The sequence below is a fragment of the Pleurodeles waltl genome, chromosome 8 (assembly GCF_031143425.1).
Source record: "Pleurodeles waltl isolate 20211129_DDA chromosome 8, aPleWal1.hap1.20221129, whole genome shotgun sequence".
In the NCBI taxonomy this organism is placed as follows: domain Eukaryota; kingdom Metazoa; phylum Chordata; class Amphibia; order Caudata; family Salamandridae; genus Pleurodeles; species Pleurodeles waltl.
The window spans coordinates 1,537,805,835-1,537,818,257 of NC_090447.1; the positions used below are offsets into that span (position 1 = coordinate 1,537,805,835).

The window sequence follows — 12,423 nt, forward strand, 5'->3', positions numbered from 1 at the left end:
GATTGCTATCACTTTGTGTTTGAGAAGGGTTAGAGTGCTACGCCTGTGTGCACAGACTGCTATCACTCTGTGTCTGAGTAGGGTTAGACTGATATGTCTGTGTGCACAGACTGCTATCACTCTGTGCCTGAGGAGGGTTAGATTCCTACGCCTGTGTGCACAGGCTGCTGTCACTCTGTGCCTGAGGAGGGTTAGATTGATACGCCAGTGTGCACAGATTGCTATCACTCTGTGTCTGAGGAGGGGTAGACTGACGTGCCTGTGTGCACCGACTGCTATCACTTTGTCTCTGAGGAGGGTTAGATTCCTACGCCTGTGTGCACAGACTGCTATCACTCTGTGCCTGAGGAGGGTTAGACTGATACGCCTGTGTGCACAGACTGCTATCACTCTGTGCCTGAGAAGGGTTAGATTGCTACGCCTGTGTGCACAGACTGCTATCACTCTGTGTCTGAGGAGGGTTAGACTGATACGCCTGTGTGCACAGACTGCTATCACTCTGTGCCTGAGGAGGGTTAGATTCCTACTCCTGTGTGCACAGACTGCGATCACTCCGTGCCTGAGGAGGGTTAGATTGCTACTCCTGTGTGCACAGACTGCTATCACTCTATGTCTGTGTAGGGTTAGGTTGATAGGCCTGTGTGCACAGATTGCTATCACTCTGTGCCTGTGGAGGGTTAGATTGCTACGCCTGTGTGCACAGACTGCTATCACTCTGTGCCTGAGGAGGGTTAGACTGATACGCCTGTGTGCACAGACTGCTATCACTCTGTGCCTGAGGAGGGTTAGATTCCTACTCCTGTGTGCACAGACTGCGATCACTCCGTGCCTGAGGAGGGTTAAATTGTTACTCCTGTGTGCACAGACTGCCATCACTCTATGTCTGTGTAGGGTTAGGTTGATAGGCCTGTGTGCACAGACTGCTATCACTCCGTGCCTGAGGAGGGTTAGATTGCTACTCCTGTGTGCACAGACTGCTATCACTCTATGTCTGTGTAGGGTTAGGTTGATAGGCCTGTGTGCACAGATTGCTATCACTCTGTGCCTGTGGAGGGTTAGATAGCTACGCCTGTGTGCACAGACTGCTATCACTCTGTGCCTGAGGAGGGTTAGACTGATACGCCTGTGTGCACAGACTGCTATCACTCTGTGCCTGAGGAGGGTTAGATTCCTACTCCTGTGTGCACAGACTGCGATCACTCCGTGCCTGAGGAGGGTTAAATTGTTACTCCTGTGTGCACAGACTGCTATCACTCTATGTCTGTGTAGGGTTAGGTTGATAGGCCTGTGTGCACAGACTGCTATCACTCTGTGCCTGAGGAGGGTTAGATTGTACGCCTGTGTGCACAGGCTCACACACCTCTGCTGAGACTCGCGCCTGCGTGTGCAGTCATCAGATAAGCCTGTGTGGTTCTTTCACTTCCCATTTCATGTTTGCATCATTCTAGTGTTTTCTGCTTGGGCCTTATTTCCTCTTTACTTCTCAAGTACTTTAACATCCTCCCCAGACAGCTCACTTGCTGCTTCGCCCAAGAAGCTTCGATGGCGGCGCTCGGCCTCCTCCTGCTGCTCCTGGCGGGCTTTGGTGAGTCAACTTCGACTTCTTTCACGCAGGAAAACCAACACAAATCATATCATTTTCTTTCCTGTTTCTGGTGGTAACTCTGGCACCAGCTCGTCTGTTTCTGTTTTTGATGGCTTTACTATCTCTCTACTATAGCTGGGGTATGTGAGTACCCCTGGGTACCGGTGCCAGCTCTTCTGTGGTCGATGGCTTTACCAGTTCTGTACTACACCTACAGGATGTGGGTAACTCTGGGTACCGGCACCAGCTCTTCTGTTTCTGTTATCGATGATTTACTAGTTCTGTACTATAGCGAGGTGATGTGGGTAACTCTGGGCAGTGGGGCCCGCACTTCCTTTTGTGTGGTCGATGGCTTTACTAGTTCTGTACTATAGTTATGAGATGTGGGTAACTCTGAGAGCTGGCAGTGGCTGCAGGTACTGGTGTAGGTCTTCTGGTACAGTGTCTGGTACAGTGTCTGGTGCAGTGTCTGGTACAGTGTCTGGCAGTGTCTGGTACAGTGTCTGGTACAGTGTCTGGCAGTGTCTGGTACAGTGTCTGGTACAGTGTCTGGTACTGTGTCTGGTACTGTGTCTTCTGAGAGCTGGCGGTGGCTGCAGGTACTGGTCTAGCTCTTCTGGTACAGTGTCTGGTACAGTGTCTGGTACTGTGTCTTCTGAGAGCTGGCGGTGGCTGCAGGACCTGGTCTAGCTCTTCTGGTGCAGTGTCTGGTACAGTGTCTGGTACTGTGTCTGGTACTGTGTCTTCTGAGAGCTGGCGGTGGCTGCAAGTACTGGTCTAGCTCTTTTGGTACTGTGTCTGGTACTGTGTCTGGTACAGTGTCTGGTACAGTGTATGGTACTGTGTCTTCTGAGAGCTGGCGGTGGCTGCCGGTACTGGTGTAGGTCTTCTGGTACAGTGTCTGGTACAGTGTCTGGTACTGTGTCTGGTACTGCGTCTGGTACAGTGTCTGGTGCTGTGTCTGGTGCAGTGTCTGGTACTGAGTCTGGTACTGCGTCTGGTACAGTGTCTGGTACAGTGTCTGGTACTGTGTCTGGTACTGCGTCTGGTACAGTGTCTGGTGCTGTGTCTGGTGCAGTGTCTGGTACTGAGTCTGGTACTGCATCTGGTACAGTGTCTGGTACAGTGTCTGGTACTGTGTCTGGTACTGCGTCTGGTATAGTGTCTGGTACAATGTCTGGTACAGTGTCTGGTGCAGTGTCTGGTACAGTGTCTGGTACTGTGTCTGGTACTGTGTCTGGTACAGTGTCTGCTACTGTGTCTGGTAGTGTCTGGTACTGTGGCTAGTACTGTGTCTTCTGAGAGCTGGCGGTGGCTGCAGGTACTGGTGTAGCTCTTCTGGTGCAGTGTCTGGTACTGTGTCTGGTACTGTGTCTGGTGCAGTGTCTGGTGCTGTGTCTGGTACAGTGTCTGGTACTGCGTCTGGTACTGCGCCTGGTACAGTGTCTGGTACAGTGTCTGGTACAGTGTCTGGTACAGTGTCTGGTACTGTGTCTGGTACAGCGTCTGGTACAGTGTCTGGTACTGTGTCTGGTAGTGTCTGGTACTGTGTCTGGTACTGCGTCTGGTACAGTGTCTGGTACTGTGTCTGGTACAGTGTCTGGTACAGTGTCTGGTACTGTGTCTGGTACTGTGTCTTCTGAGAGCTGGCGGTGGCTGCAGGTACTGGTCCAGCTCTTCTGGTACAGTGTCTGGTGCAGTGTCTGGTGCTGTGTCTGGTACAGTGTCTGGTACTGCATCTGGTAATGCGTCTGGTACAGTGTCTGGTACAGTGTCTGGTACTGTGTCTGGTACAGTGTCTGGTACTGTGTCTGGTACAGCGTCTGGTACAGTGTCTGGTACTGTGTCTGGTAGTGTCTGGTACTGTGTCTGGTACTGCGTCTGGTACAGTGTCTGGTACTGTGTCTGGTACAGTGTCTGGTACAGTGTCTGGTACTGTGTCTGGTACTGTGTCTTCTGAGAGCTGGCGGTGGCTGCAGGTACTGGTCCAGCTCTTCTGGTACAGTGTCTGGTACTGTGTCTGGTACTGTGTCTTCTGAGAGCTGGCGGTGGCTGCAGGTACTGGTCTAGCTCTTCTGGTACTGTGTCTGGTACAGTGTCTGGTCCTGTGTCTGGTACAGCGTCTGGTACAGTGTCTGGTACAGTGTCTAGTACTGTGTCTGGTGCAGTGTCTGGTACAGTGTCTGGTGCAGTGTCTGGTGCAGTGTCTGGTACAGTGTCTCCTACAGTGTCTGGTACAGTGTCTGGTACTGTGTCTTCTGAAAGCTGGCGGTGGCTGCAGGCACTGGTGTAGGTCTTCTGGTACAGTGTCTGGTACAGTGTCTGGTACTGTGTCTGGTACTGTGTCTTCTGAGAGCTGGCGGTGGCTGCAGGTACTGGTCTAGCTCTTCTGGTACAGTGTCTGGTACTGTGTCTGGTACTGTGTCTTCTGAGAGCTGGCGGTGGCTGCAGGACCTGGTCTAGCTCTTCTGGTACAGTGTCTGGTACAGTGTCTGGTACTGTGTCTTCTGAGAGCTGGCGGTGGCTGCAGGCACTTGTGTAGGTCTTCTGGTACAGTGTCTGGTACAGTGTCTGGTACTGTGTCTGGTACTGTGTCTTCTGAGAGCTGGCGGTGGCTGCAGGTACTGGTCTAGCTCTTGTGGTACAGTGTCTGGTACTGTGTCTGGTACTGTGTCTTCTGAGAGCTCGTGGTGGCTGCAGGTGCTGGTCTAGCTCGTCTTGTACAGTGTCTGGTACAGTGTCTGGTACAGTGTCTGGCACTGTGTCTTCTGAGAGCTAGCGGTGGCTGCAGGTACTGGTCTAGCTCTTCTGGTACAGTGTCTGGTACTGTGTCTGGTACAGTGTCTGGTACTGTGTCTGGTACTGTCTCTTCTGAGAGCTGGCGGTGGCTGCCGGTACTGGTGTAGGTCTTCTGGTACAGTGTCTGGCAGTGTCTGGTACTGTGTGTCTTCTGAGAGCTGGTGGTGGCTGCCGGTACTGGTGTAGGTCTTCTGGTACAGTGTCTGGTACAGTGTCTGGTACTGTGTCTTCTGAGAGCTGGCGGTGGCTGCAGGTACTGGTGTAGCTCTTCTGGTACTGTGTCTGGTACTGTGTCCGGTACTGTGTCTGGTACAGTGTCTGGTACTGTGTCTTCTGAGAGCTGGCGGTGGCTGCAGGTACTGGTCTAACTCTTCTGGTGCTGTGGCTGGTACAGTGTCTGGTACTGCGTCTGGTACAGTGTCTGGTACTGTGTCTGGTACTGTGTCTTCTGAGAGCTGGCAGTGACAGGGATAATTCTGCTTCTCAGCTGAGGTCTCTCGGTACCCTTTGCTACTGCTGGTTCTGTGGTTGGCGTCAATCCACCTCTTTCTTTGCTGATGGCTTTGGCTGTTAGTGATGGTGATTCTGTTTCTGCATGTGATGATGAAGGTGGGTACTTACAGGGGTAAGTGTGGGCATTTCTGCTACTATTTGAATTGTTTTTTATTTGTCCTGAAATTGTTCCTCCTGCCAGTGCAGTGGAGAAGCCATGAGTCCACCGGTGGTCTGTGTTTTGGTGACATTCATCAGGAGACGCGAGGCTCTGCTTTCGAAGGGTGCAGCCACACTGTACCCCTAGCAGTATTGAAAGGTGAAGGTTGCAAATCATTCCAGGCTGTGGGGAGAGTTACAATTATTTGCAGCTGTTTATGATTTAGTCCCAGGGATGAAGAATTTGAGCATCTTGTGCCCCTCCAGCAGCTCATCTTATTCCCACCAGGACTCATGAGGCCGGGATGTCTGGGGGAAGTGGCTGACTTTACGAATCTTTCATGCAAGGCAACTCGATGCTGCGCGTTGCAGGAAAGAGAGACAGCAGAAATCCACTATACCTACTAAGCTATGGCGCACCTCTGCCCTCTCCCAGTGAGCACACACTCTGATGCCTGGCACCAACGGAGGCTCACTTGCACCAAGGTGGAAGGATGCTTGCATTACAGGCAGGATTGTTTTTGTGAGGAAGGGATACGTTCCTGCAGAAAAGCAAACCTCAGAGGCCTTTTCCTCTTTCTATTTGTGCTGCGGAGTGGCATATACATAGCAAGAGGAAGGAGCAGGAGAAAGAAGATATTCTCCTTGTTACGGCTGTCTTGTGTAGGCGCCGCATTGCAGAGCAACCCAGGTTTACTGCCTGTAGTAAATCTGGATCTGCGTCAACCTCCATGGGCGCACTGCTATTCCATGTTGAGGGTTATAGAATATAGAATACACCGCCTCTCTGTATTTTTCGTGCCTGTACTCATTAGGTTTAGATAATGAAATAACTTCCATTGCTTTTATGGTTCTGTTAGTAGGAAGCAGGAGGCAGCCTCGCAGGGTCCAGAATACCTGATTGTTTAGCCTTGGACAATATACATGGGGATCCTTAACTGTCCTACATTAAAGAGCTTTGTTCACAGCTGCCCTTATGAAATTATTCAGTAATCCTGAGCCCATCAGTGCTGGTACCAGAGCCCACATAAAGGAGTTGCTTATTCAAGTTTTTAACTTTTCTGAGGCTGTTAGCAGGTGCGGCTCCTCCATGAGGGTGGAGGAGCGTTGCCCCCCAACAGCTGCAACCGCTGCAAATCGTTTCACAAGGAAGGAATAATAAACTGTGTTTATTATCCCTTCCTTGTGAAAGGAGCGGGCATTAGGGTGACGAGCAGAGGGGAGTGCACTGTGCACTCCCCTCACTGCGCATGTGTGTTTGGCTCGCTGTCTCGGGCCGGACAAACACACATGCGCACAGGGCACAGTTGCTGGACTGGAGAGAGCCTGCACAGGCTCCCAGTCTGCCTCGGAGCACCGTGGCTGGGCGCTCCCAGCCAATCCTAACGCTGCTCTAAGCAGCGTCAGAGGGCAGGCTGGGAGCCTGTGCCTGCGTGCAGCAAAGGTGCGGCGCGGGAGCAGAGTTAAGATTTAAACATTTTACTTTATATTATTAATTACCCCCACCCCGCCCCCAGGAATCCCCACGAGCCACGGCTGGCTGTTAGGAAGTCAAGAGAAACCAGTAAGCCGTCGGTGAGAGCACATTCTGTTATAAAGACTCCGGGGGTATGAAACCTATCTTTATTCTGCATCTATTCCACAACATAGATTGTGTAGTACCAGTTTTAGCTTGAACAATGTGCATTTTTTAGTTGTTTTTCCAAAATGTGGTTCTTGGTTCTCTTTGCACTTTATTTTCTTTTGTAAGTTTTGTATTCCTCCCAAGAAACGGTGTCTGTTCTACTATAAGGTACTTTACACATAAGGCACCGCAGGGCTGAACTTGTCCTTTTTTCAGCAGCTCTCATTCGCTGTCCCTTTTCTGACTCTAATAACGTTTGTAGCGAGGGCTCTTAGAATTAGGAAACTGCCACAGCTGACTGCAGTATTGATAATTATGTGCTCAGTTATAACTCTTTTATTGATTATGAATTGTTTTCATATGTAAGTTTTACATTGCATTTATGTGATATAAATAGTATGATGATGCGAATGTATATGGTTTTTTTATGGCCTACATAAGATGAATAAAGTACTTTTTTCCATGATGCTGATGATGTCATTAGAATATGTGTAACCTTGACTGATAAATATGCGGAAACCGCCCAAAGACCGCACCGCGGTCAAATGACCGTGGGGTTCATTTTAACTTTCCCGCTGGGCCGGCGGGCGATCTCCAAAAGATCGCCCGCCGGCCCAGCGGGAAAGCCCCTGCAAAGAGGAAGCCGGCTCCGAATGGAGCCGGCGGATTTGCTGGGGTGCGACGGGTGCAGTGGCACCCGTCGCGATTTTCACTGTCTGCTAAGCAGACAGTAAAAATCTTTGTGGGGCCCTGTTAGGGGGCCCCTGCACTGCCCATGCCAGTGGCATGGGCAGTGCAGGGGCCTCCAGGGTCCCCACGACACCCGTTCCCGCCATCCTGTTTCTGGCGGGCCGGGTTACACGGAAGCAGCGCCGCCATGGAGGATTTCCTGGGCCAGGGGTAATCCGGCGGGAAACCGCTGGATCCCCTTTTCTGACCGCGGCTTTACCGCCGCGGTCAGAATAGCCCAGGAAGCACCGCCAGCCTGTTGGCGGTGCTTCCGTGTAACCCGGCCCTGGCGGTTTGAAACCGCCAGGGTCGGAATGAGGGCCTATATGAGGTCCACATGTACTAAGACATGCACACACACCACACCACACACACTTACACTCAAACACCAAAACACACAAACACCAACACACAAACACAGAATAACTCATACACATGCCCTCACACATGCAGAGTCACAAATAGTGAGGCTCACACATCCACATCAGCAAATGATGTAAAGTAGAATGCCACCAGAATTGCTCTTATGCCGCTATGGTGTCAGATCTGGTGTTACTTTTCCTTCTGGTGTATACATTGTGGTGAGTGACTGGATTAGGGCTAAGGACAGAGTGCCTCAGGCACAACTGGTCCTGTTCAGTGTTTCTCTCAGGCACACTGTGTCTTAAAGGACACATCTTTGATCTGCTGCTGGGCACACGTATAGGCTCTGGGTCAGACCCTGGGGTATCAGGATGTCCCTTGATTCCACTTCACATCTAGACTCCTACACAAGTTATTTTTTGGCTGTTTTTGTACATTTGTAGAGAGTATTCTTGGAGAAAATCTTCTCTTCTGGACCAGTCTAGAAAGAATCAATCTCACACTGCTCTGATGGCAATGTGCAGATGCCTCACAGGTCACCTTTCACCTCTGCACTGGCTGAATTTTCTGTGACTTGTCAGTTAAATAAACCAGCGCAAAGGGAGAGAACTTGGCACTTGAGTAGGATCACACAATAAGGTGAAGGGGCAGCAAGGTTCGAGGTTGTGAAATCCGTAGCCTAAATTAGGAGACCCTGGCCAGAATTACAAATGTGTCATGCAACGTAGCGTGACAGGGAGGGAGCAGGAGAGCGCCAATTCACATAGAAATGTCTCTCTCCTCCCATCTCCCTAGCGCCGGCACTGATTTCTGCTGCCGAGCGCCAGGAACACACCTTTGCACCATAGTGTAAGGGTGTGTGCGTGAGCAGTACTTTAAATGGAAATATAGATGTGCAGGTACCCACTATTTAGAGTACCTGTTTGCTCCTGAGAAGTGCAGGTTCTCTCTCATTAAAAGTATTGAAAGAGTGCTGAAAACTGCAGCTACTCTCCTTTTCAAATTTAAGAAGTGCAGGTACTCTGTACCGGACAGTGCCTGCCCATTTAAAGCACTGTGCATGAGTCTAGCATAGGTTTGGTACTGGAAGGATTCCCTAGACAACTTGTAAAACATATATGCCCATATTTAGGGAAAGTTAGCGCCGCATTAGTGTAATTTTTTATACTCTAAAGCAGCGCTAACTTAACTCCATGTTTATATTTTAACGCTAGACCCGTCTAGCATCAAAACTATATGAGTTATTGTCATTTTTAGGAAGCGCTAACCCACCTTGCATCATATTGAGACAATGATTTGCAAAGTGGGCGTTCCCTTCCTAAAAATGACACCAGCCCTCCAGCGCCATATTTACCTCCCAAAACAAAATCGACTCACACTAAGGAGGCGGACCTAAAAAATGACGCTAAAGCCGATTAGCGTCGAAATATAACGCCTGATCAGAACAGTCAATAATGAGAAGCCCACACACCACCACTTAAGGAAAACACACATAAGGAGCATTATCAACCTCCAGGACAACATGGAAGTGCCACTGCTCCAGCTTGGCATACGCTGCAGATGTCAGCGGCGACAAGAGGTCCCTCCACCACCACCGCAGCAACCCTCAACACCACCACAGCAGCCAGGTAGGCAGTGCAGAAGAAGGGAGAGGATCTTACGACAGCGTACACTTAAGCTTCCTCTTCTCCTTCTCCTGGGACTTTGCTGGACCCTCCTGGTTGGTACTTGGGTGGTTGGGGTCTCTGTGGGTTATCTCCTGGCCTGCAATCACCATCTTCTGTTTGATTTTTTATGTTTCCTTGCTTGTGCGTTGTTTTTTTATGCTAATGCGGTACAAAATGGAGCTAACCCATTTTGCGTCAAAAATACGTGCAGCAATGCGGGCTAGCACACTTTTGCTGCATTAGCAACATGTTCCCTTAAGGCATGTCGCAATGGTTAGTAGAATTTATTTTGCCACTAACCATTCCTGAGGGCCATTGTGCGTAGAGCACGGATGGCGCTATGAAATGACGTTATCGTGCGTTAAAAAAAATGACGGAATTGTTTCATTTTTCACAAATTTGGGCTATAGGGCCTTATTACAACCCTGGAGGTCCAATGACCACCAGGGCCGCTGTGGCGGTCAGACCGCCACCAATGTGGCGGTCCGACTGCCACATTACGACTACGGCGGTAGCGCTGCAATCAGACCGCCAGCCCCAACACTTTTCATCAGCATGACGGTGTGGCGGTGCTGGCGGTCCTAATCCACCAGGGCAGCGCTGCAGGCAGCACTGCCCTGGGGATTACAACTCCCTTCTCTGCCAGCGGTTTCATGGCGGTATCACCGCCATGAAACGGCTGGCGGAGATGGGGTTTAGGGAGCCCCAGGTGGGCCTCTGCACTGCCAATGCACCTGGCATGGTGTAGGAAAGTACCATCTTGCCTGGCATGTTACCCCCATATTTCACTGTATATATGTTGTTTTAGTGTATGTGTCACTTGGACCCTGCCAGCCAGGGCCCCAGTGCTCATAAGTGTGCCCTGTATGTGTTCCCTGGGTGATGACTAACTGTCTCACTGAGGCTCTGCTAACCAGAACCTCAGTGGTTATGCTCTCTCTGTACAAATTGTCACTAACAGGCTAGTGACCAATTTCACCAATTCATATTGGCATACTGGAACACCCTTATAATTCCCTAGTATATGGTACTGAGGTACCCAGGGTATTGGGGTTCCAGGAGATCCCTATGGGCTGCAGCATTTCTTTTGCCACCCATAGGGAGCTCTGACAATTCTTACACAGGCCTGCCACTGCAGCCTGAGTGAAATAACGTCCACGTTATTTCACAGCCATTTACCACTGCACTTAAGTAACTTATAAGTCACCTATATGTCTAACCTTCACCTGGTGAAGGTTGGGTGCAAAGTTACTTAGTGTGTGGGCACCCTGGCACTAGCCAAGGTGCCCCCACATTGTTCAGGGCAAATTCCCCGGACTTTGTGAGTGCGGGGACACCATTTCACGCGTGCACTATACATAGGTCACTACCTATGTATAGCGCCACAATGGTAACTCCGAACATGGCCATGTAACATGTCTAAGATCATGGAATTGTCACCCCAATGCCATGATCCCCTGAGTCTCTAGCACAGACCCGGGTACTGCCAAACTACCTTTCCCGGAGTTTCACTGCAGCTGCTGCTGCTACCAACCCCTCAGACAGGTTTCTGCCCTCCTGGGGTCCAGCCAGGCCTGGCCCAGGAAGGCAGAACAAAGGACGTCCTCAGAGAGAGGGTGTTACACCCTCTCCCTTTGGAAATAGGTGTCAGGGCTGGGGAGGAGTAGCCTCCCCCAGCCTCTGGAAATGCTTTGATGGGCACAGATGGTGCCCATCTCTGCATAAGCCAGTCTACACTGGTTCAGGGATCCCCCAGCCCTGCTCTGATGCGAAACTGGACAAAGGAAAGGGGAATGACCATTCCCATGACCTGCACCTCCCAGGGGAGGTGCCCAGAGCTCCTCCAGCGTGCCCCAGACCTCTGCCATCTTAGATTCAGAGGTGTGCTGGCACACTGGACTGCTCTGAGTGGCCAGGGCTAGCAGGTGACGTCAGAGACCCCTTCTGATAGGCTCTTACCCTTCTGATAGGCTCTTCTCCTTCCTAGGTAGCCAAACCTCCTTTTCTGGCTATTTAGGGTCTCTGCTTTGGGGAATTCTTCAGATACCGAATGCAAGAGCTCACCAGAGTTCCTCTGCATCTCCCTCTTCAACTTCTGCCAAAGGATCGACCACTGACTGCTCAGGAGGCCTGCAAAACCGCAACAAAGTAGCAAAGACGACTACTGCAACCTTGCATCGCTTCATTCTGCCGGCTTTCTCGCCTGTTTCCTGGTGGTGCATGCCCTGGGGTAGCCTGCCTCCTTCTTGCACCAGGAGCTCTGAAGAAATCTCCAGTGGGTCGACGGAATCTTCCCCCTGCAACCGCAGGCAACAAAAGACTGCATTACCGGTCCTCTGGGTCCCCTCTCAGCATGACGAGCGTGGTCCCTAGAACTCAGCAACTCTGTCCAAGTGACTCCCACAGTCCAGGGACTCTTCAGTCCAAGTTTGGTGGAGGTAAGTCCTTGCCTCCCCACGCTAGACTGCATTGCTGGGTACCGCGTGATTTGCAGCTGCTCCGGCTCCTGTGCACTCTTCCAGGATTTCCTTTGTGCACAGCCAAGCCTGGGTCCGACACTCTAACCTGCAGTGCACAACCTTCTGAGTTGTCTTCCGGCGTCGTGGGACTCTCTTTTGTGACTTCGAGTGGACTCCAGTTCACTCCTCTTCTAAGTGCCTGTTCCGGTACTTCTGTGGGTGCTGCCTGCTTCTGTGAGGGCTCCCTGACTTGCTGGGCACCCCCTTTGTCTCCTCATCCAAGTGGCGACATCCTGGTCCCTCCTGGGCCACAGCAGCATCCAAAAACCCTAACCGCGATCCATGCAGCTAGCAAGGCTTGTTTGCGGTCTTTCTGCGTGGGATCACCTCTACAAGCTTCTTCACGACGTGGGACATCCATCCTCCAAAGGGGAAGTTCCTAGTCCTCTTTGTTCTTGCAAAACACCTAGGGGCATATTTATACTTCGTTTGCGCCGAATTTGCGTCGTTTTTTTCGACGCAAATTCGGCGCAAAACTAACGCCAT

At 51.0% G+C, this 12,423-nt stretch overlaps 1 protein-coding gene across 1 annotated transcript in view; it reads left to right on the forward strand.

The window, feature by feature from the left end:
- The first annotated feature begins 1,510 nt into the window (after window positions 1–1,510).
- LOC138248948 (carcinoembryonic antigen-related cell adhesion molecule 5-like) overlaps window positions 1,511–12,423 on the forward strand; it is a 172,256-nt gene continuing 161,343 nt past the window's right edge. The window contains exon 1 of the mRNA XM_069202978.1: window positions 1,511–1,585. Coding sequence (XP_069059079.1) covers window positions 1,543–1,585 — 43 coding nt within the window. The 5' untranslated portion in view covers window positions 1,511–1,542. The remainder of the gene's footprint in view (window positions 1,586–12,423) is intronic.